General features: G+C 33.8%; 1 protein-coding gene across 3 annotated transcripts in view; it reads left to right on the top strand.

Moving 5' to 3' along the window:
- Positions 1-22,458, top strand: part of LOC108361712 (diacylglycerol kinase theta) — a 79,417-nt gene that overhangs the window by 4,524 nt on the left and 52,435 nt on the right. For all 3 annotated transcript variants that reach the window (XM_017614417.1, XM_017614416.1, XM_017614415.1), the window contains exons 2-7: positions 3,055-3,929; positions 14,097-14,176; positions 16,575-16,677; positions 18,728-18,834; positions 19,166-19,250; positions 19,388-19,588. In XM_017614417.1, coding sequence (XP_017469906.1) covers positions 3,818-3,929; positions 14,097-14,176; positions 16,575-16,677; positions 18,728-18,834; positions 19,166-19,250; positions 19,388-19,588 — 688 coding nt within the window. In that variant the 5' untranslated portion in view covers positions 3,055-3,817. The remainder of the gene's footprint in view (positions 1-3,054; positions 3,930-14,096; positions 14,177-16,574; positions 16,678-18,727; positions 18,835-19,165; positions 19,251-19,387; positions 19,589-22,458) is intronic.

Below are 22,458 nucleotides of genomic sequence, written 5' to 3'. Positions count from 1 at the left end.
TTAGCTGAAAAATTGTAAACATCAATGTATGTATGTGACCTTTGACCTCGAATACTTTTTTTTACTAATGACTAAGGACTTTTCGAATTACATTTATAACGACGTTCGTAACATTAGTACCGATTTTCAGCTGTATGCGAGTTACTGCAACCTTGAAAATCTAACTAGGCCGGGCTAATAGAAAACAATTTTGAAAATATGGTTTAAATAGGGTAGCAATTAAAAAATATTAGTTAAGCGGGTTATAATGTACTTCGATTGGGTTGTTAAGTGATCATTTATGAAAAAAAAATTAAAAAAAAAACTGCATTGTTATGGACTACGAAACCTACTGCTTTAAAAATTCAAAATATATTGCAGGTCAAGATTTTTATACTGCTGCAAGTCATCAAGATGCCCCTGAAAGTTGTAAGCTGAAAATGAAGTCCAAATTTCCAAAAAAAACATGGTTTGGCAAGCTATTTGTTCCTGTGGCCGTAAGAGCAGCCCTTTTTCCCATCCAGGACAATGAATGATCAAGTTTATCGGGATGAGTGCCTCAAAAGGCGTCTTCTGTCATTTATCAGCAGATAAGGAGTAGGAGGCCACTGTTCTAGGCGGACATGGCAAGCTGCCACTATGCCAAGGACACATTGCCGTGGTATAATGCAAATAACATCAATTTGTACCTCACGACTGCAATCCACCCAATAGCCCAGAGCTGTGTCCTATTGAGGAATATTGATCAATTGTCAAAGGATCCTTGAAGAAAACAGGTGAAACAGTGAAAAATATTGAAGAGTTCAAAACAAAGTAGTTGTGCGCATCGCGTAAAGGCGAGGATGCAGTCGTGCATAACACGATGGCGCGTGTGCGATGAAAATACCGATCACTTTCATATGGAGCAAATAATAACTAATATTTTAACATTTTAATAACATCTAAACTTCCAAGTTATATAATACAAAAAAAAATAATTTCAAAGCCTTCTATCTCTAGAGCAGGCATGCCCAACGCCGGCAGAACTCCATAAGCAAGTTCCCTGCGCTGACAGAATTTAATAGGCAAGTGCCCTGCGCTGGGCACGGCGGCTCTAGAGATAGATGTCGCCTCACCAGAAGAAAAATCCGCACTTCATCCACTTTTTTGTCGTTTTTCGGATCGGTTTTCGGATTTTTTGCTTGCTGGGGAGTGGTATCGTCTATCGTCAAAATGCCACTACTTTGTCACTGGTAGAGGCTAATAAGGGTAGGAGAATTTTTATGGCCAGGGTATGTACTTTTTGGAGGTAAAAACCTACAAAACAGCAAAATAAAATAGCGAAATAGGCACGAAAAGGCAAACACAATCAGAAAATAGGCAAAAAGCAAGAAAAATGGTACAAAAACTGAAAAATAAATTACTGTTTGTTTACATCCGATTTTTTAGAGACTACTGCTTTCCATAACTTAGCTGGCACGCCCACTTTTCCAGGACCTACCATTTTTCGCCGTAAGTAGGGTACAATCTATGCATCCGTGCTAAGTTTCAGTTCCCCAGCATATTCGGTTTCAGAGATATAGTGGTTTTTACATTTTAGTCTATTTGTTAGATGTCACGCCCCCTATATAAATCCTTTTAACCGGCCCTTTAACCGGTTAAGAGCTCACCGAAGTCTGCAGCGTCTGCTCATCACTAGGTGCGGCTGCAAGCGGGCGTCTGTCCTGCAGCAAGCGGTTCGCTATATAAACGTGTATCCGGTTGAAAGGCACTCATCACAGTAATGGTTGTGCGCTAGGCTTGGGACCCGCCACGTAGAAATGCCTACCAATGAAAGGAACAAAATGGCCTCGATGACTGGCCCCCCACACGTTGACGACCCTCGTCCACGAAATAAGGACTATGCGTCAACTAACACTTCACCTTTTATCATACAAACAGATGCAAAAGGTCGGGCCCTTTCGTGGAAATATTTCGATAGCTGAAATATCATTTTAGCCTACCCAAGAAAATAAAACCGCAAAATCAATACTTTGTTTGGATTTATGGGCACGAATTGGGTGTTCTCGAGTTCTTCGAACAGAAAAAACGGCTTTCAAAACATATATTAGTATAGATAACAAATGAATTGACTTTTGAAATTAATTTCAAGTATTTTCCAAAAAAAGTGGAAGCACTCAAACGTAAATTTTTTTTCTTTCATCTTTCAACATAAATAAATAAAATCCAGAGCTTTTTTAAAAAAACCATCACGGATAGAGCGAGCGACGCGAAATGTAATTATGTTTTATTTAAAAAAAGGAAACTTGAAATCGGTTCATATTGGGGCTCTCAAAATTGATTTGTCCACTGTGCGTCGTCAACACAGATTAGCTATTTGCATTAATCGTATTATAACCGTTTTAACTCTTGAGAGATAGACTATAAGAGATAATCGAAGCCATAAGTACCTTACATATTTCGATACCTATGCATGATATGTGATACCTCACAAGTCTAAATCGGAAGGGTTTAGGTTCAGTTATTCAAGTTTTTTTTTTTATACCAATCTTTGAAAAAACAGCATCAAAAATCTCATTCCGTTGAAATTTTTTTTTGTTTTTTTTTAATATGTTTATGTAAATTTTTCAAGCTTAAACCGTTTTGTCATTTGAGGAGATTTTTTCAAAAAACTTCTTTAAGAAACTATTTTTATTTATAAAAAGCTCCATTTTTGGAGGTATTTTCAAATCGGTCCAGCTCGCTTAAATCTTAATATTTTTCCGAAATATTTTGGTGGACGTCTTAAAATATAATCGATTTTATAATTTCAATAGAAAACAGTACCGATTTTTTTTTTTTTTTTTTTTGTATGGGGAGTGATGCAGTCTAATGTACATACATATACACATCCTTAGGTCCTTCGAAAGTTTAATTTAGTTTAGTTAATTTCGTCTTAACTTCAGTTTAAAATGACTGATTAGTAAACACCTGACTATAGGACATTACCGAATCAAATGAAATTATATATGTATTTAAAAATAATAAATGATAACATTCAGTTCAGCTCCATTTGCGAAATATAATGTAAATAATTTGTTCATTTTTGATTTCCAGGATCCAGTCCATATGTCTGGATGAAGCATACAAATGGATGAAAATGCCGCTGTCGCTGTCATTTTTGTCTTCGTCGTCGTCATTTTGTCATCATTACTATCGAACGCAAAAGCGACAATTCAAACAACAAAGTCAGCAGAAACAACTAATAAAGAAAGAAGTGCTATCACAGAAGCCCAAAGTGAAAACCAGAAAGTCGGCAAAACATATTCAGCAATATCTGGTACAACGGAGGATAGGACAAGTAGAGAAGAAATCGCAGCAACTAGCACATTCACAAAAACAACTCGTAAAAGACGTTGTGCGACGTTTCGTAATCTGCCACTTTCACAAGCGGCTTTCGGCGGGGCTGGGGTAATCGCAGTACCAGCAGTAGTGGCAACAGTACCACAAGCGAAAGCTTGAAGAGAGATCTGCATAAATTCTGTGGTTTAATTTCGTGGAGTTGAGTGATTACGCCATACAAAAACAACAACAACAACAGCACAGACGATCTGAAATCCTATAGCCGAGACATTCAGTCGCAACCAAACTTGAGGGACATAAAACGGTGACTAATTAAAGGAAATTGCTGAAATACCCAGATAAGTGACGAAAATTCAAAAAAAAAAAAAACCCCTTGCGGACAGAGAAAGAAAGATAAGCGAATTGAACTTGCCACCGTGGATTATCGCTGTCGTCGTTATTTTGGTGTGTTCGCGCCGCCAACGTGCGACCCAGCGATACGTCCGATATTCGAAAGAATCCACACAGAACTCGCAAAATGGCGGATGGTGGACATACTTTCGTAAAGAAGACATTTGGAAAGCCAACGTACTGTCATCACTGTTCGGATCTAATTTGGGGTATCATTCAGATCGGTTACATTTGCGAAGGTATGTAGCACAAATTATTTTCAGCATGCTTAGGTGATCGATAGAATAAAGCATATCTAAATTAGAGTTAGAGTAAGATTTGCTTCACTATTTCAATTTAAACTTACAATATGACTTATAGACATACATATCGTCCCTCTTATGCCAGAAACATGAATGGGTAAAAATGAAAATGTAGGGAAATCAAGTTTAGAAGTTTTTTATGAGACATTGTAAAGTATGAGGTTTCCGCGTACGCATGGTATTCTGGATTTTGGTATAACATAGAACATCCAAAGTTTAATCAAGTCAACCCAATAACTCAAAATTGGAAAATTTCCGCACTTATGCTTCGGTAATAGCCGTAGCGACCCAGATTTATATCCGGCCAAGGACTGTCACTCTAGGGTCATTCTCCGAAAACCCTTTGGCGAATTTTTGTGCTGTTACAACAACAGCAGGTGTAGCCGCACTTGACCTTTCTACTGCGTTCAAGTCCGCTCTTCCTTTCCTTACTCTTCCATGGGTGTCGAATCGAAGGACTCGCGAAAAATAATTTTTTCCAAAGTACCGTCGGGAGAGAGCGCTATTTTACTTTGAGTTGCGAATATCAAGCATTCGGGTCAAACGTATGTGCGAATGCTTCGAGGTCGCTAATTGCGGATATATCATTAGTGGGTTTTTTCAATTATCTCTTGTTTTGCGAAGTTTGCAATATATTTAAATTCCACTTTTACTAAATGTGTATGCAATGGGAGGACCCATACAAAATCGTCAATATTAAACAAATTTTAAATAACCATTTGGGTAGTATTTTTTGAAAAAAAATTGCTATTCAAGGATTCTATACAATTTCTACGAAAATACATGGCAAACTTTGAGCGTTTTGAGCCACCTCTAAATCTTTTTTGATTGACCTAAAACTTTGTATAGTTTAGTCTTTAGGCTATTCACACATTTCTAGGGGGTGAGACCGATAATCCAAACACTTTTAATTTTCTCCATATAGCTAAGGGAAATCCTAATGTACGTACAGTATCGGTCATATCTATAGCACGCCATTTCAAAGTGATATTGTGTACCACTTATGTTTATTTATTTTTTTTTTAAGAATTTTCAATTAAAATTTAGTTCATTCTCAGACAAACCCCATATATACCGAAGTTTAACAATTTGTAGAGAACTTCAAAAAAGTGCAACAAAATTTCACCTAAATTTCAAACTTTTTTCTCGGAAGTGTTAGATTGTTGAGTACACAGTTTTTTAGCCCCTGCAATTTTAGTCTGATAATGTGCAAATTTCAAGTGGCTACGAATTACCGTTAATTTTTTAGAATTTTTTTTGTCGCATTGGCTTCCATATAATGAATAAACTCAATTTATTTGTATATGGAAGAAAACCGCAACGCCTTTGGCGAAAAAAATTCTAAAAAATCAGCGGTAACCTTTAGCTACTTGAAAGTTGCACATTATCAGACGAAAATTGATTGGGCTATAAAACTGTGTATTCAGAAAAATTCTAACACTTCCGAGAAAAAAGTTTGAAATTTATATGAGAATTTGTTCCACTTTTTTGTAGTTTTCTACAAATGGTTAAACCTGGGTTTATATGGGTTTCATTAGAGAAAAAAATTTATTTTATTTGAAAATTCTTAAAAATAAATAAATAAACACAAGTGGCACACAATATCACTTTGAAATGGCGTGCTATAGATATGACCGATACTGTATATGTATTTTTGTCAACCGCTTATATGGAGTCACAACATTGTGGGATGTCGTGTCGTATGAGTGACATTCGTATGCAGTTTAGGATAGTCAGTCAATTATTCCATCCGACATTTGCTACACAGTTCTTTGTAGTTATCCTTTTTTCAATTGAAAATGCTAAAGGATGTAGCTTGCAATTCTAAAAAAATATGTAACAAACTCTACCAGAAAAATTTACCCTATACTCCAGCACATTTACATACATTTTCCTTTTCAAATCTCTAACACAAGCACAAATTACTTCGAAAATTTCCTATAAACAAACGTCAGAACAGTGCAAAACCTCACATGACCATTAAAAATGTACAGTCGAATACGGTAAAATTTTCACATTGCTTTTAAGAAATTCATAGAAACTTTACCCAATATACCAGGTAAGGAGTATTTACCCAGTCTGTTCTGGTAGGGAATACAAATTTAAAAAATTATGTGCGTATTAGAATTCGTAAATACAGCGAAGTATCAGCGGATTGAGTACTGAATCTAATATATAATCTCCATCTATTTGTATTTACCCTATTCATTGGGCTCAGTTCCCCTTCCCCCTGGGATAGTCTTTAAAAATGTTCTTTTATATAGCGGGAAGGTGGTTGCAAGACAACAGACGCCCGCTTGAGCCTTTAAACCGAATAAATCGGAGTGGCCCCTCCGTCGGATCCTCTCTTTCCACCGAGACCCAAGATTTCAATAGCCTGGGTTGAGTATAGTCGTGCAACCGGGAGATGATTGAGAATAAGTAATGGAAAATTTTGCTAATAATGCGAGGCGATTGAAAAAAAAGTTAAAAAAGGTTGTAATTGGTACCACCGCCTTCGATAGTATGAAATATGAGCAGTAAAGCGTGTTACTGAGGTGTACGTGGCGTATGAGTAACTTTCTTTCCTGCTCATTTTTCATACAAAAAATCTTTGCATATTTTCATTTGACCACTATTATTTCTTTATTTAACCATCGATTTTCTTCAGTAGTAACTTGAAAAGCTTTAGCACAGATGTAAAAATTTGGCACAAAGCCTGTTATTTTTTTAATTTTTCTTCTGTTAAAGTTTGATTTTTTTTTCATTTTTTTCATTAAAAAATAACAAAAAAAACTGGAATGATTAATTTGTCAGAAACTATCAGTTCTATCGGAAAGTGAATGTATACAATTTCATTAGCTTTCATTCGCCGTATTTCATATTAAGACTGTTAAATTGGTTCGTAAGATATACGTGATTAAGTGGAACCACTTTTTGTTTTAAGTTGAATAACCGTAAATTGCAAATATCTCGATAACGTATCCATAGAAAAACATTAACTCGATTGTTTGAATCACCGAGCAATTCTACATAGAAATTGAATAGTGGCGTCTGGAGAACAAAAACCAAACTAAAATTTAAGATCCAGTGTTGCCAGGGAACTGATTATATTAAGGAGGGAAAATAAAATGGCAAAAGGCAGGTAAAGGCACTAGAAATCGCAAAAAGAAAGAAGAATGCAAAACAAGGACCAAAACTGAAAACTGATCCAGAAAAACTATGAACAAGCGCTCACCAAAATGCGAAACCGCGCATGTGAGGTTGTATAAATTATTTTATACAGAGTAAAAACACTAAAATTTCAAAATGGCTCTCCTTTTTATATAACAATCGCATTTCTGGCTAATATATTTCAGGACGAATGGATAAGGCTTAAGCCAAGAGCTCGTGTGAGCAAATCCAATATTTGGGAGAAAAATGCTAGTTATGTGGTTTTGCAGAACGACCATATATTATTTCCTCGATTCAAAGCACTTTTATTTGTTTAATTTATTGGACTCCATAATATTACCTCCGCGAATCAGTAATATATCCAAGCCATCAATATCTGACGCTCAAAACGACATGATAGTACATACTATATTTAGTAAATTTAAATAATTTCAAATAAAAGGAAAAAGAAATGAAAGAGTGTGCCATCCAAGAAAAGTTAGAACTACAGCCCAAAGTTTTTGTTATTGGGATTCAGTCGAAAATCTGTCAGAGCTTTACGTCTATTTGAATGGGTTACGCTACAAGGTACCAACCTTACTTCGCGTCCTGGACCTGGTAATAAAATTATGTTTCACATTTAATTTAGAATATTCAGCAAAGAGTAAATATGTGCGGAAAAAAGTCCGTTTTATTTGAAATCTCTTCTGAAGAGAAGTTTCTAAAATTACCAATTTTTTTTTCCAAATTAAATAATGTCCACTGAAAAGTACTTATTCCACCAATACTCTATTTATAATAACTTTTTCGCGCTATCAAAAACTTTAATTTTTCATCTTAATGAGGAACATAAAACTCCAATAACTGATCAGTACTTGTTGCAATAATTATTTTTTAGTTTCCAAATATGTACAAAATAAACTTACATTGTATAGTTTATTATATTGTATACATATATACTTAAAACGTTTAAATAAAAAGTTCTTTCAAACCAAAACCAATTGATCAATTGAGTTTACATTAAAATATTTCTTAGTGTAAGCCAGAAAGATTGCACCTTTTTTCCAACAATTTTCACTTTTCTCCCAACAAATTAGTATTTGAATCAAATACGTAAGTTCTTGGAACCTCAGAGTCCAAGTATTTAATTCAACAGCTTCATATTTTTGTTGCAACGACCTCCTTTGTTAAGTCAAATAAAAACTATTTAAAACAACAATTTATACACTTTTAATCTAAATGGGAAAATTGTTGTGTTAAATACTAATTTAGTTAAAAAATCAACAGTCTTTGCGCTGTTGCTTCAAAGCGAGTAGTTGTTGGGTACGATTTAACCCGTAAAAGTTGTTCCAAATACATATAAAATTGTTGAATGTACTGGTTTTTTTTTCTCGGTGTACATATGTATATCGATGGCTGAGTGGAAGATCGACCTATCTCGGCAGCCAGTTCGAAAACATTCTATCTCAAAAAACTTTTCAAGAACGCCCTATTTCAGAATTCGTTTGAAAAACGCCCTATCTCAGCTGCCGATTCAAAAACGCCCTATAACAGCATATTTTCAATACATTTTGAAGTGAGATAGGGCATTTTTGAACCGAATTTTGAGATAGGGTGTTTTTCAATAAAATTCTGAAATAGGGCGTTCTTGAAAAGTTTTTTGAGATAGAGCGTTTTCGAACTGGCAGCCGAGATAGGTCGATCTTCCACTCAGCCATCGATATGTACTTGAAAATACATAATTGCATAATTGTGTGCAACTCAAACCGACCGCCGTGCTTATTCATTCCAAAATTTATTTGACGGAACCCCGGTGACTACGGAGCCCTTGGGTTCCGCGGAACCCACTTTAGGAGGCTCTGCGCTAGAGCAATCAGCGTATCAGAAACGAAAGTTGAAGCTTCATTTGTTCTTGGTTACCATTGGTGTTTAAAAAATGGAAAATTCAGAAAAATTGTTCATTGCTATAATGAATATTTAAAATATGCAATGTATATGGTTGCAAGGTGTTGCAACTCTGCACAGACTAACGGTTTGAATACCGCAGTATAACAGTATCCATACATTGTATTCGTACGTTTTGGAAGTCAGCTTATGTATGTACATTTGGGCGGTCCAAAAATGCATGTGAAAAAGTAAAGTCGGCATTTTTATGCTCTCACCCCCTAGGATTGTTGTTTACGGAAAAAATATACCCTTATCTTTTATTTGGAGATCAAAAAAATATTTAGAGGCCGCTCGAAACGCCCAAAGTTTTCCATGTATTTTATAAAACCACTTTTCGTAGAAATGGTATATAATAGTTAAACATCGATATTTTTCTACCAGAAAAATCTGTTTATCTGCAGGAGATTCCCAATAATAAAACCTAATTGTTTATTTAAAAATTTTCTCATTGCAACAAGAATTTATAGGTTCGCCAAAAACGCAGAAAAATGCAATGGGGCGACCAATAAAAAATCGTTAGTATTAAAAAATGGTTAAATAAACAATTGGGTACTATTACTGAAAGTCTCCTGAAGAGAACTAGAGTTTTCCGTTTGGAAAATATTGACTTTCAAGAATTTTATACAATTTCTACGAAAAACTTTATTTTTCCCATATAAAAATACATGGAAAACTTTGAGCGCTTTAAGCGACCTCTAAATATTTTTTGATTTCAAAATAAAAAAATAGGGGTATACTTTTTTCGATATAGAACAATCCTAGGGGATAAGAGCATTACAATTCCGAATTAACTGTTTTTGGACCACCCTAATATACATACATACATGAGTACACTAGTAGAAAAGTAGGCCGCAGACCTGTCGCTTTTCGTTCGCTGACGTCACGAACATCTCATTCATAGCTAAGTTTTTGCTTTTGAAAGTTTCCATACCTCTGCTTCGTACTGCATAAGCCCTTACACGAGCATACGACCCTGCAGGAAATGTATCTAATTATAAGCTAACTTTAAGTGGATTAGGAAGGAGCTAAAAGTCGCTATTATCTGTATATTTTCTTTGACGAAAGCTAACTATATTTCTATGTAACCAACTACTTTGGGCATAAAATATCAATAGGAAAAATCAAATGTTTTTATTTCTATTTTTTTATTTTATTACTTTTCATATTTGTTTACATATTCTGCTGTAGGTGGTACCATATTCAAACTCCGTCAGGCATAACTTCAAATGATAATATACAATTTCGATCTTCCTTTTATTTGTCCTCAATTCAGAAAAGTATTTAAATAGAAACGCGTGTGAAGAAAACCATCTCCTGCATTACTTGTCAATTTGCTTCAAGTTACCTTTTTGTAGCTAATTCCAAGTTATATAATAATAATAGAAGAGGGACCTACAGTTTTACGCCGACTCCGAACGGCGATTGTATTTTTATGAGAAGCTGTTTTTCATGGCAGAAATACACTCGGAGGTTTGCCATTACCTGCCGAGGGACGACCGCTGTTAAGAAAAACCCTTTTTTCTATTTTTTTTTCGATGTTGCTTTGACCAGGGCTTGAACCCAGGCGCAGCGGAGTGGAAGCGCGCACTGCTTACCACTACACCACAGCGGCCTCCAAGTTATATATTTTATAGAAATCCCGCAAAAAAGATAACTACAAGTGGGTTATTTTTTTCTGCAGGGGATTATGAACGTACTTGCGTATTCACTGAGAAGTGGTGGCCTTGCAATAAATGAGCCGTTCAATGCACAAATTTGTTAACTCCCTTAACAAAAAGTTTGGGGGTTACAATGAATATACCTTGTACATAAAAATTCCATTTATAATATACATACATAAATTAAAATTAAGAATAATATTTGAATATTTTATAGTTATTATAAATATAATAAGTTATACCAAGTGGTTTGACACTTCAGTTTAAGATTTTTCAAGGAGTGGAGTCAACAAATTTCTGCAGTGAACGGCACAAATACAAACAAATAGTGGTATTATGCCGTATATGTACATATGTACATAATATATACATAATGGCAACATTAATATAGACTTTCACAAAAATTTGTATCTGGCCATGACAGAGGTCGTAAATAAGCCTCTCAACTTATTTTGTATGGTGTTTATCACTCAAGCAAAGAATGTTTCTCACCGTGTCAAATCACTCTGTGCGATCTTTTTGTGTTTTCTGTTGTGGGTTATTTTCCCTTAGACGAAGACACTTTCGCATGAACTTTTCTTTTTAAGTGTCCGAGACCAACAGCAACGGAAATTATATGCAAATAGCCCTTTTCCACTGAGAGGAGCACGCATCTACCAAAAATAAACCACCTATTCTCTCTTGTGGGTTATTTTTTCTCTTAAATAGCTTAACGCTTATTTTGGGACACTTTCAAAGTGCAGAATGTTATTTTCGACTCTGGGCCATGATCTCGCAACCGTTGAAAGTATCACAACTATTCATAAGTGCTTTACACAAGACAATAAAATCGAAAGCAATACTCTTTCTTAAGGCACTGTCACACGATTGGGCATTTGCCCAAAATTTGGTGTAAATTGGATCCCAGTCGTGTGAATTTACAAATAATTTGCTTTATCCCAATCAAGAAAAACAGTTTGTTCTAATTTTTCAATAGAAATTCACTGTATTGTACCATGGTACCAATATTGTGACTACAAAAATAATTGTCGTTGCAATTTTTTTCTTTTGTACCAATACCCCAATATAAAAAGGTACAAATCTGTACAAACTTACCAATTTTTTATAAAAATTTGAGGTCACTGAGCCAGAATATCGCTAGGTTAGAGTGAAAAGTTGCTAAGTCCACTTTTTATGAAAACTCATATTTTGGTAAGGAGGCTAGAGAAACTTGAAATGCATCGTTACGAAAAAAATAAAGGTACTTGTTTTATTTATACTCGTTTATATTCAATAAAAGGAAAATTTGCTAAGTCCAGAAGAAGCACCGAAAATGCGATAAGGCCAAAATATGTAGTACGAAAAAAAACGAATACATTTCTAGCAAAAAAAGGAAAACACAGATATACTTACTATCACTAAATGAAGCAGTACTAAGCCACTTTTTATTCGATTTTAATTTACTTATGACATTTGGAGAACTGATATTATGTACTTTTTTATAAAGATCAAATAATGTTTTTTATTGTCTCAAATAATCGGTCAAATAAGAGCGGAAAGAAAACGAAAGTTTTTTGAAAAATTTACGTAGGTATTTTTTCAAATAAAAAGCAATACTAAGAGCTTCTTCAGCTGATTTTCAAACTTTTTTCTTTGTTATAAAGGTAAAACCCATGTCTTTCAAACAGAAAAAAAGATTTGAATTCGACCAAAAAACAAACAAACTTATAACTTCTTGAAGTTGTAACTTGACGAATACCAAAGTTTTATTAAACGAAGTGATGGAGAAAAATTATAAGTATAGTCCTATCCTATGGGCTATAACAAAACATAATTTCTATATGAGAACCCTGTGTCATTTACGTAGACGTAAGAGGCTTGCCCAAAAAGGGCTGAAAAAAGTGCTTCGCTCCTCGGCTTCCAGACGGGCTTTTCCTATTTACAATTTACGCGCAGGCATCTATATACAATTGCTCAGTAATACGACTTAGGGTGATCTGGAGTAGCTACAGACTTTAATTATATATCAAATCGGTGCAATATGTTGGAAAATATTAACCAATTTTCCGTGAAATTGTGATTAGTATTCTTTTTATTCATAGTTTTGACATATATATGTATTTCACGAAAAAAGAAAATAAAAATAACTGAGATCACTTTATTTTTTAAACACCTAGGGTATCACTGTCAAATTTAAAGGACCCTGGATGACGGTAAAACTCAAAACTTTGAAAATCTTTTTATGTAATTTTTGAAATGAACGATCCAAATTAGCCTTATGTATTTTAATATTTTTAGAATCAGTGGTTGAATTTTTGTACTGAATGGGTTAACGGCGCCAATTTTAAGTGAATATTGCGTGTCAGACTACGACTAATAAAGCTCTTGGGCGGATATTGTGAAAGGTTGGACTATATCTACCTTAAAAATAACTGTTTTCTCACGGGCCACAGTATGAAGCTATGAGTAGAGTAAGGCCCTTTAATATCTTAAAAATTTTCTTGGGTTATCAGGTCTCTAGCAATGTAAGATTAATTGTTGTCTTTCACGAAGTTCTTTAAATAAGTCTTCAGCTAAATATTGCTTGTATGAATATATTATTTAGCTTTACAGATGAATTTCAATATGCCTTTTAAGTAGGAATAAAAAGTATTTGACATGCACCTTAAGTAAACCCCTTAAAAAAGTATGATTTTTATGAATTAAGGAAATAACTATAGCAAAACTCCACCAAAAAGCCTTCGAAATCCGTCCTACAAAAGCCCGTCCGAAAAACCTTCTGTGAGTAGCGAAAGCAGAAACCCTTCAATTTTTGCCACTCCATACAAAAAATTGAGGAATAAGTGGAAGGACTCTTGACTCTCAGGAAGGCGTTTGGAAGGGCTTTTAACTCTTGAAATTATCTACTGGGATCTTCATATAAATTACCCATACGACGTGGTGGCCACATTGAATTTTTTTCTTTTAAGCATGGAATGCTACATATGGATATCGTCACTAGACACGAATAAAGGCACGAGCTCAAAAGTTGATAGCGCATAAAAAACCGTTAGCGAAGAAAGACTCTTAACATAGTCCACGGTGAAAAAAGACGCGTAAATTATTTCTGCGGTCAACTATGTTTGCGGGTAGAATAGTACGTAAAAGAGTTTTTTGGGAATGATAATGAAGTGACAGTCCTTGGCCGGTTATAAATCTGTGTTTACGCGTGTTTCTTCACCAAAGTTTTTTTTAAGCGCCTTTTTTCAACATTTTTTTTACGCGTCTTTCTTCGCCGTCAAAACACTAGCGCATTTTTATTCGTCGCTAGTGATTATATATAATTGGTTTTTATATCGGAACCAATTGCATAGTTGTTGAGTTTTAAACAAATTTCTTCTTTTTTCAGTGTGCAACTTCGTCATACATGATCGCTGTGTATCAAGTGTGGTTACGCCATGTTCCGGTATTGCTCCCTGTATCATAAAGGTGAGTTTATCATTAATACAAAAATTTTAGAGTGCCATTGACAATGGTTTAACTATCGATTTTTGTTTATACTGACACATAAAGCGCTTTGCTTTACTTCTCAGTGATTCGAAACGGATGCGTAAACTGAGTTTCAATACGTTTTGAAATTCAGAAGTGTATTAACTGTCATTCGTTGTCAAATTGGTATTTTATTTTCCATATCGCACTATAGTTTGAAATTGAAAGATTGAGGAAAAAGAACCAATTTTAGACTTTTAATTTTCGGAAAAAATATAACGACATTCGACCACTTATTATCCCAGTAGTTTAAAAATAAATATGTAAACAAATGCCTGGTGGGAACCACTTGTTAGTCAGAAAGTGTTCAAAGTCTTTGTTTTGATTTCCCTATTGGTTGGCATTCGGTATATTCAAGTTGTATTAAAATCTTAAGTGGTGATAAAAAGTAAACAATTACAAAAATAGTGTGTTTATAAAATGGATAATACTAATGAAGGTAAATGGTAAAAAATGGATAATACTAATGAAGGTATGCAAAATGTAGAGTATTTCACTTTCTTGTAAAAGAGTCGTCATGATATTGTATTTTTGCGTTTAAATAGAGCGTGTTAGTCTTTAAATTTTGCAGGCAATTATTGTGTGTTAAATATTGGGGTAAAATAGGATCAACAAAATCTATATATGTATGCGGTCTAAGGTAATTCAGGACAAACTAACTAAAAAATAGCGAAAGTTTGGTTTGAGAACAATAAAGATGTTGTAGCTGTGTATGATTGGATTGCTGGAAGATTAAAAAACGGACAGAGAAGAAGAAATCAAACAAATCAGATACAAAGTTACATTGTTTTTTTAAACGCAAACAGAAGGTGGCAAAGACGCGATGGAAATGTTCGAACTTCATAGGTAGCCGATAGCGAGTGTTACAGTGCGATACTGAAATTTTGGAAACCGTTACTGCAAAGGCGCGAGGACATCCACAGATGTCATATGATAAGTTGTGCGAACGACAGAAAAGAAAAATTGCATCTAAACTAACATCGGAACAAGAAAACAACACAACGATATTGGCTCATGCAGCATCAATTTCGGCAAAGTCTTTGAAAGAAAATGATCTTCGGTATCTTTACAACGCAGTGAAACCATCTGCATCTAGGCCAAGTAAGACCAAAAACTAAATAAATTGGAATGTTGTACATTCATTTGCCTTGTCTCCTGAGCATGCCTTGGCATTTTTATTGAAACATTCGGCAACTCACGGCATGTCCCATAATTGCGATATACGTACGTACATATATCCCCACTATAATAAATTGCTTGATTGTAAGTTGAAATGCCGACCAAATGAAATACAAACCACAGAAACATCAGCAGTTGTTCCATTACAAAATTTAATTGACCACATGATCAAAAGAATTTTATTACACCAAGATTACGTTCTATATCAGTTTAAAGGAAATAATGAAATAAGCTTTATTTTAAGCTATGGATTAGATGGCTCAAATGGACATAACTTATTAAAGCAAACATTTTTGGAAAATGCTCCGTAGTCATTGGACCAGTCATCGTTTGTGACATCGATGAATTCTTTTAAAATTAGTAATCCAGTCCGGTAAAATTGTTTGGTGGAATTCTACTCTCCAATCTATAAAATGTGACAAGATTTACTATAAATTATTAATTTACACACCTTTTTTGTCATATCTCAACTATCAACTAAAGACTTAAAATCACCAAGTTTTATATCGGAATATATACAAAGCTATCCTATTTACATATAGGTAATGTTTTAAATTAGATCCACATTTACAGTTTCCACTTTTAATGACAGCTATAAGAAAAAATGGGCGTGGCTCTCCCATTTTTAACAACATAACGACATAACTTTAACTGGAAATAGCCTATACAAAATTTCAGATCGCTAGCTCAGCTCCAACTATTTTATTCCTCAATAATTGAATTTTGAACCATAGTGCCTCAGTTAGAAAACACGTATGGATAAGTGCATAATTCATTTAAGGCGAATTCAAAATCCGCTAGCTTTATTTATCCACTCCGTTTTATATGAGCAGATTTTGTTTACTTTTGGGTACCATTTTATTGAGTGCGCTATATGTCTTGTGTCAAATCGGCTTTTGTTAGTGCGTTTCTTACGTCGTATTTAAACTTTTTTTTTTTGAATTTATGTATTACGTATTTAACTAAGAGGTTATGAAGATGAATCCATAATTAAATTCTTGTCAATAAACAATGGCTTGGCCGCGCATTGTAATTTCGATAGATTTAGGGCCTAGGAATCAGAACTTCGTAAACAAAAATGTGTTCATTACCGCGAATTTCACTTAATTATCTGTGCCTCTTACTTATAATAATGGCGTTTGACATATTTTCTTTACAGAATCCTGTTGCTCACTGCTGGTCTGAACCGACTCATCATAAAAAGAAATTCTGCACCGTTTGCCGTCGACGATTAGATGACAGTCCCGCGGTGCATTGTTTAAGTATGTTATCCATTTATTTGATCTATATTTGTTCAAAATAGATACCGTAATAGGTTTGTTTCCGTTTGAAGAAAATTCCACTTAAAGTACATAAGGCTACAATTTACGAAAACGAGTTCAGTCTTTTGGTCATATTTAAGTTCACTTTAAACTTACCGCAGAAAGTTTACCAAAGTTTTTCTCACTAGCAATATTGAATAGGTTAATAGTGAAAACAAATATTTCTAAATAAAGCTTTGTATGTAAATACATATAAACGAAATAGGACCATAAATATTGGTTTATCAAATATATCGACTCGTGCGCCATCTATCGTCCAAAATTGTAGTGGAGTTATTCCTTTTCATGTTGTTAATATACGTTCTACATAAATATGAACCAAGTCCGACTTTAAATGCAGGGTTCTCAAATATCTCAACTCCTGCGCGACCTCGGATAAACTCATCTTTTGTATTACATTGCCATTGAGTTCTGAGCCAACTGTGAAGTTTCAAGTCTCTAGGCCATCGGAAAGTTGGTCAGAAAGTGATTGCAAAATTTTTTCTAACAAACATACTTAAGTACATATGTACATACACACAGAGCAAGTTAAATAAAGGCTTGAAATAACTGAAAAAAAAAAATTATTAAATGAGTTCGGGACTGATTTTACAATATTACACAGTACAAGTTAGCGATGAAAAATAAAAAGATCTTGAAGCTTTAAGCCCTGAAAATATTTGTATGTCGTCTTGTGCAACCAAATGACAAGTAAATTTTAAGCAAAAAAAACAAAACCGACTTTAATTCTCATAAAAAATTTAAGATTATCGTTAATTTCCTTTTGATCTAATGATCGGATCTAAACAAAATTAGTACAAGACCACCTCTGAGGTAACACCTTTCCCTTAAAAGAATTATAGAAATCGGTTACGGTGGTCCAAAGTTATGCGGTAAGATACATACAAAAATATATATTCCGACAAATTGATAACCTCCTCCTTTTTTGGAAGTAATTTCCCATATAAAAATTTATGAGTACCGTTAATTTCTCCATAATCTAATGATGGGATATAAACCAAATTAGTATGGGACCACCGCGGGGGTACCACATCTCCGTAATACCTTCTCTACATAACCTTCTCCTTTTTTTTTGAAGTCGGTTAAAAACATAACTGACTTCAATTCTCATATAAAAATTTAGGAATACCGTTAATTTCTTCACGATCCAATGATCGTATCTAAACCAAACCTTGAGGTACCACATTCCCGATAAAAAAAGAATTATCGAAATCGGTTGAAGAGGTTCAAAGCGTTAACATACATAAAAAAAATATTCCGATGGATTGATGACCTCCTTGTTTTGACGTCGGTTAAAACTGAAAATAACTATTTTTTTTATCGAAAAAATAAAACTTATGCTATTAATATTATGAATATTATTGAAAAAAATAGTGACTTAATGCTTCTGTCTTCACTTTCCATGCAAGGGTGCAAGTTATCTTAAAAAGTTCAGCAAATTTCTTTGCAATCTTCATTCAAAAACTTTAAGAACCTCATTCGCTGATACATGAACTATTAAAATCATTCGGTTGACATTGATAAGAGAATTTTCCAAAGGCTTCTTTTCGTAAAAGTTAGGGTACTAAAATCCACTACATGCTTAAATTTCATACGTATATGAGATTGCACTATGAAACGAGAAAGGGAAAGCTGCATGGAGACTCATCTGCACGATCGTTTTCGGGGATTCTTCTGAAATGTCTATGGAAATAAACAAAGCAAGCGCGAAAAGACTTGATATACGTGCAATAATTCTCATGAAATTAAGTACTTTACTGAGAAGATGGTTTAATTTTTTAATATAAATTTCAAGTTAGAAAAAGGCATTTTTAAGTAACAAGAGAAAAACTACTAGTTGTCTTAATTTTGACAGAAAATAGGTATTTTTCGTCCTCAAGCCAGACAATGCGGGAACAAATCTAAAAACATATTTCCTCACTGGCTTACTATTCCAGTACCAAGATGTTTTAATCAACAGTGGTTTTTTTTTGTCCCGTTCTCTCCGTAGTTTGCGAATATTTCGCACATATTGAGTGCCAAGATTTTGCTGTGCCTGATTGCACTGAGAATGCGACGTACGTGCCTGGCAAGGAATTGCAGAGTGTAAAACATCAGGTAAGTGTTGCTTCTGGGCTTTTCCCATTAAATAAATCTCCAATCAGTTAGTTGCTACTCGTGGATTAATGTATTCGGGAAGCTTTCAAAACATATGAAATTGGTTATGAGATTTCCAAGGCATCAGTGTAAAAGAAAAATTAAGTAGTTGCAAGAAATGCTAAAATCAAACTTGAAACAGTTAACAATAATAATTTATAATAATAATTTATTATTCACATGAGAAGTGTAAAACATTATTTAACCTTAGTTCTAAATAAAGTCCCCAAAAAAGATGATAAGTCGAGGCTCCTTTATTTAAATACGTTGTCTACTTGTTGTACACAAATAGCATCACTGGCGGGAGGGCAATCTACCACCGACGTCCAAATGCGCCTACTGCAAGAAAACGTGCTGGTCATCGGAATGCCTGACAGGTGGGTAAAAATCATAGCGACACTGCATGCTTTGGTAAATTAATTTATGGATGGATGGCGTCACAAAAGCATGCACATAATATATACTATGTATGTACATATATACATATATATTTGTTTTCATTACCACTATGTAGGCTACCGCTGCGAATGGTGTGGCATGACAACACATGGGGGATGTAGAATGTACCTGTCGACCGAATGTAATTTTGGTGTACTCCAACCAATCTACTTATCCCCACATTCGGTCTCTATACCGCGTACCGAGGTGCCAATTGAAGCTATTATAGGCGTACAAGTCAAATCAAAAACTGCATTAGTACGAGACTATTCGTGTCGTAAGTATATATACATATACATGCACATAATTATAAAATAATAAATGTAGCATTTTCTATAGTCCTAACTTTTGACGATTTTATTAGTAAAATAGTTACTCTTTTTATGGCCAATCACATTGAAGAGACGCTAAAACAAAAAAAAAACGACGAGACACCTAAACATAATTTTGTATATCGTTTTTCTATATCAGGCCATTTTCCAAAGATATTTTTATTTTAAGTTGCATCGTGAATAAAAAAAATGTGAACTTTAATTGGGTAAAAATACGCCATTTCATATTTACATGGCCACACTCGTACATTAGGGGGCACAGTGGTTCAGAGCTCACATTTAGCACGAATAAATTCGTATCTCCTATAAAGCGTGACCGATTTTTCTCAAATGACAAGCATATTAGTCTGCTTTGGAAGGGACACATTTGAAACTAAAACTAGTTTCGATACCTCTTCTGGTACCGAAATTATAGCTTAAAGTACCATCCGTTAAATTATAAAAAGTATGACAATATGGGAGTGAAGTAAAAGGTAATTGGAAATATTTTAACATAGACATATCTTCGGGTTGCCAAACTGTCAAAATTTTAAAATTATTTTACAATATTCGTTTTCATAATTTTTCCGAGAGAATAGAGAAATTTTTATTAAACATAAATGACGTTGCAAGTATTAAGTACATTTTTACGTTTTTTCAATACTCATATAAAAAATCCAAAGTTGTTTCTTTATCATAATATTTTTTTGTTTCGATGCAACTCTATTTTGTTTTCAGAAAAAAACAAGCTTCAAATTTATAAAAAAGAAACGTGAACACTACACAAATTTGTTGCAAGTAATTTTTACAGCATACGAATTATACGAGTTTTCTCACAATTCACTAGAAAATTTTAAACATTTTATAACCTATTTTAATTATAGTTTAAATAAAAATGGACCATCGACATTAAGAACAGCCAACTAAATAAATAAAATAATAAATAAAAACGGACCAACGGCTTTAAGAACAGCCACCTAAGACTCTGTTCGGCTGATGAAAGAGTGGCTTAAAAAGAACACTAAAAGTTCTTTACATATATTAATAAGGGTATATAGAAGCAAAAACAGTTCAGAGCAATTAGTATCAAACTTTCGCACTCACTTTTAATATGATGGAATCTGAAATACTTTACTCAATTAGTTTCAGACAAAAAATTTAAGTTAAGAATTAACTGGAGTCAATACCGCCAAGTGTGCTAAGTACCAGTTTCATTAAGTAATTCAGTGTGTGGCGCTTTATGCAGATTAATCGCATCTAGCTCCAGTTTTTTTTATTTTTTCCGCATTATCCTTGTAAGCTTAATTCAGATATTTATTTTTTTAATATTAGCTATAGTTTGCGAATTTTTGCAAATTGGGGAACAATTTCCGTAGCTCTAATAGAAAAGCCATTATTTTCCATCATCGTGGAAAAATTTTGTTTATGCAAATGAGTATGGAAACACTGATTAGGCACAACTTCTAGAAACACTAATTAGTTTACTTATGTTTATGCATACAATATAAAAATTGCAAATATAGCAAAATTACAAAATATTTTGTTAAAAATTTTTTTTATTTTAAAATAATTTGGTTATAATCTGAAAGATGTTCATCATATTATTATCATAAATCAGTAACAGTAAGTCTCGCCTTCAATTTGGTAATTATTACGTACAGATCGAGTAACATTTACCAAAATTGCATCAAAAAACTTAAGTGGTTCTCCAGTTTTTTTTTCTAAAAAAATTTCTCTTCAATTGTATTAATAACTTTTAAATAAAGGAACCGAATCACAGAAAAATGTTCCAGGGAGTGACTTTTTTCGTACAAGTTGAATGCAAAGCACTATCATCCAATTGGATAGTCCTCAAAAGGATTTCTCAGGATGTGTTAAAGACTTTCGCATTTACCTACAGCTACTTTTTCACATAATGGAATTAACTAAAATATTTATGTATATCTAAACACTGGTTGCACTGCACGTCCCCTAGTTTCATATAACGGCAAATTTAGAAACCGCTAAATACGTGCTTCTTCGGTGACTAATGAAACCATTCTGTACCAATTTTCAAGACTGCATAAATGGACTTAAAATGGGCGTTCATGACCCTAATTGTATTATGTTAATATATGTATATACTTATAGGCTTACAACATTTAACTTATCAAACGATTCCTAATCTTTGACAATACATGTTTGATCAAATTGGCGTTACCAAGTCCATGGTCCTTTTAATAATATGAACATACGAAAACATTTAAAACGTTTGAAATAAATCTCGTCTCACTTTTTTGTATTTTTCACATGGCTACTGAAGTAATGAAGAATTGAAAATTCATAATATTAGAGTTTTTGTAAGTTTTATCTTAATGTCTTAAAAACTTGAAGACTTATTGAAAAATTACAAATGAACGTAGGGTACTAAATTTAATAACCCTTAATTTGATATATCGTCCTGTTTATAACAATTAACGCATTCCATAGATTTTACAAGCCAAAGTTTCATTTTTAAAATTCATACACTTTGATTCAATTGCGCGGGCTAAAGATAAGTTTTAAATTAATCTTTCGTGGCCAATAACAATTTGCTTAGACCTAAGACATCATAATACTACAATTACAATACGGTGAAATGCCTTTTATTTTCCCCCTTACAAAATCGACCCAGCCTATCGTACATATCAAAGTACTCGTACATGGCGTATGGCGTAACATTCTTGCCTGCTCATATTTCATTCACAACTTTCTTATTTATCCATCGATTTTCTTCATTAGTAACTTGTTTGTAAACGAACCGGCTTTAATTTGTATAAATAAAAAAAAAAACTGTAAAAAATCTGTTATTTTGAAT

The sequence above is a fragment of the Rhagoletis zephyria genome, unplaced genomic scaffold (assembly GCF_001687245.7).
Source record: "Rhagoletis zephyria isolate East Lansing unplaced genomic scaffold, Rhagoletis_zephyria_1.1 Rzeph_scaffold_00824, whole genome shotgun sequence".
Classification (NCBI taxonomy): Eukaryota; Metazoa; Arthropoda; class Insecta; order Diptera; family Tephritidae; genus Rhagoletis; species Rhagoletis zephyria.
The sequence above is the reverse complement of the archived record's forward strand: the minus strand, read 5'-3'. Positions and strand labels throughout refer to the sequence as shown.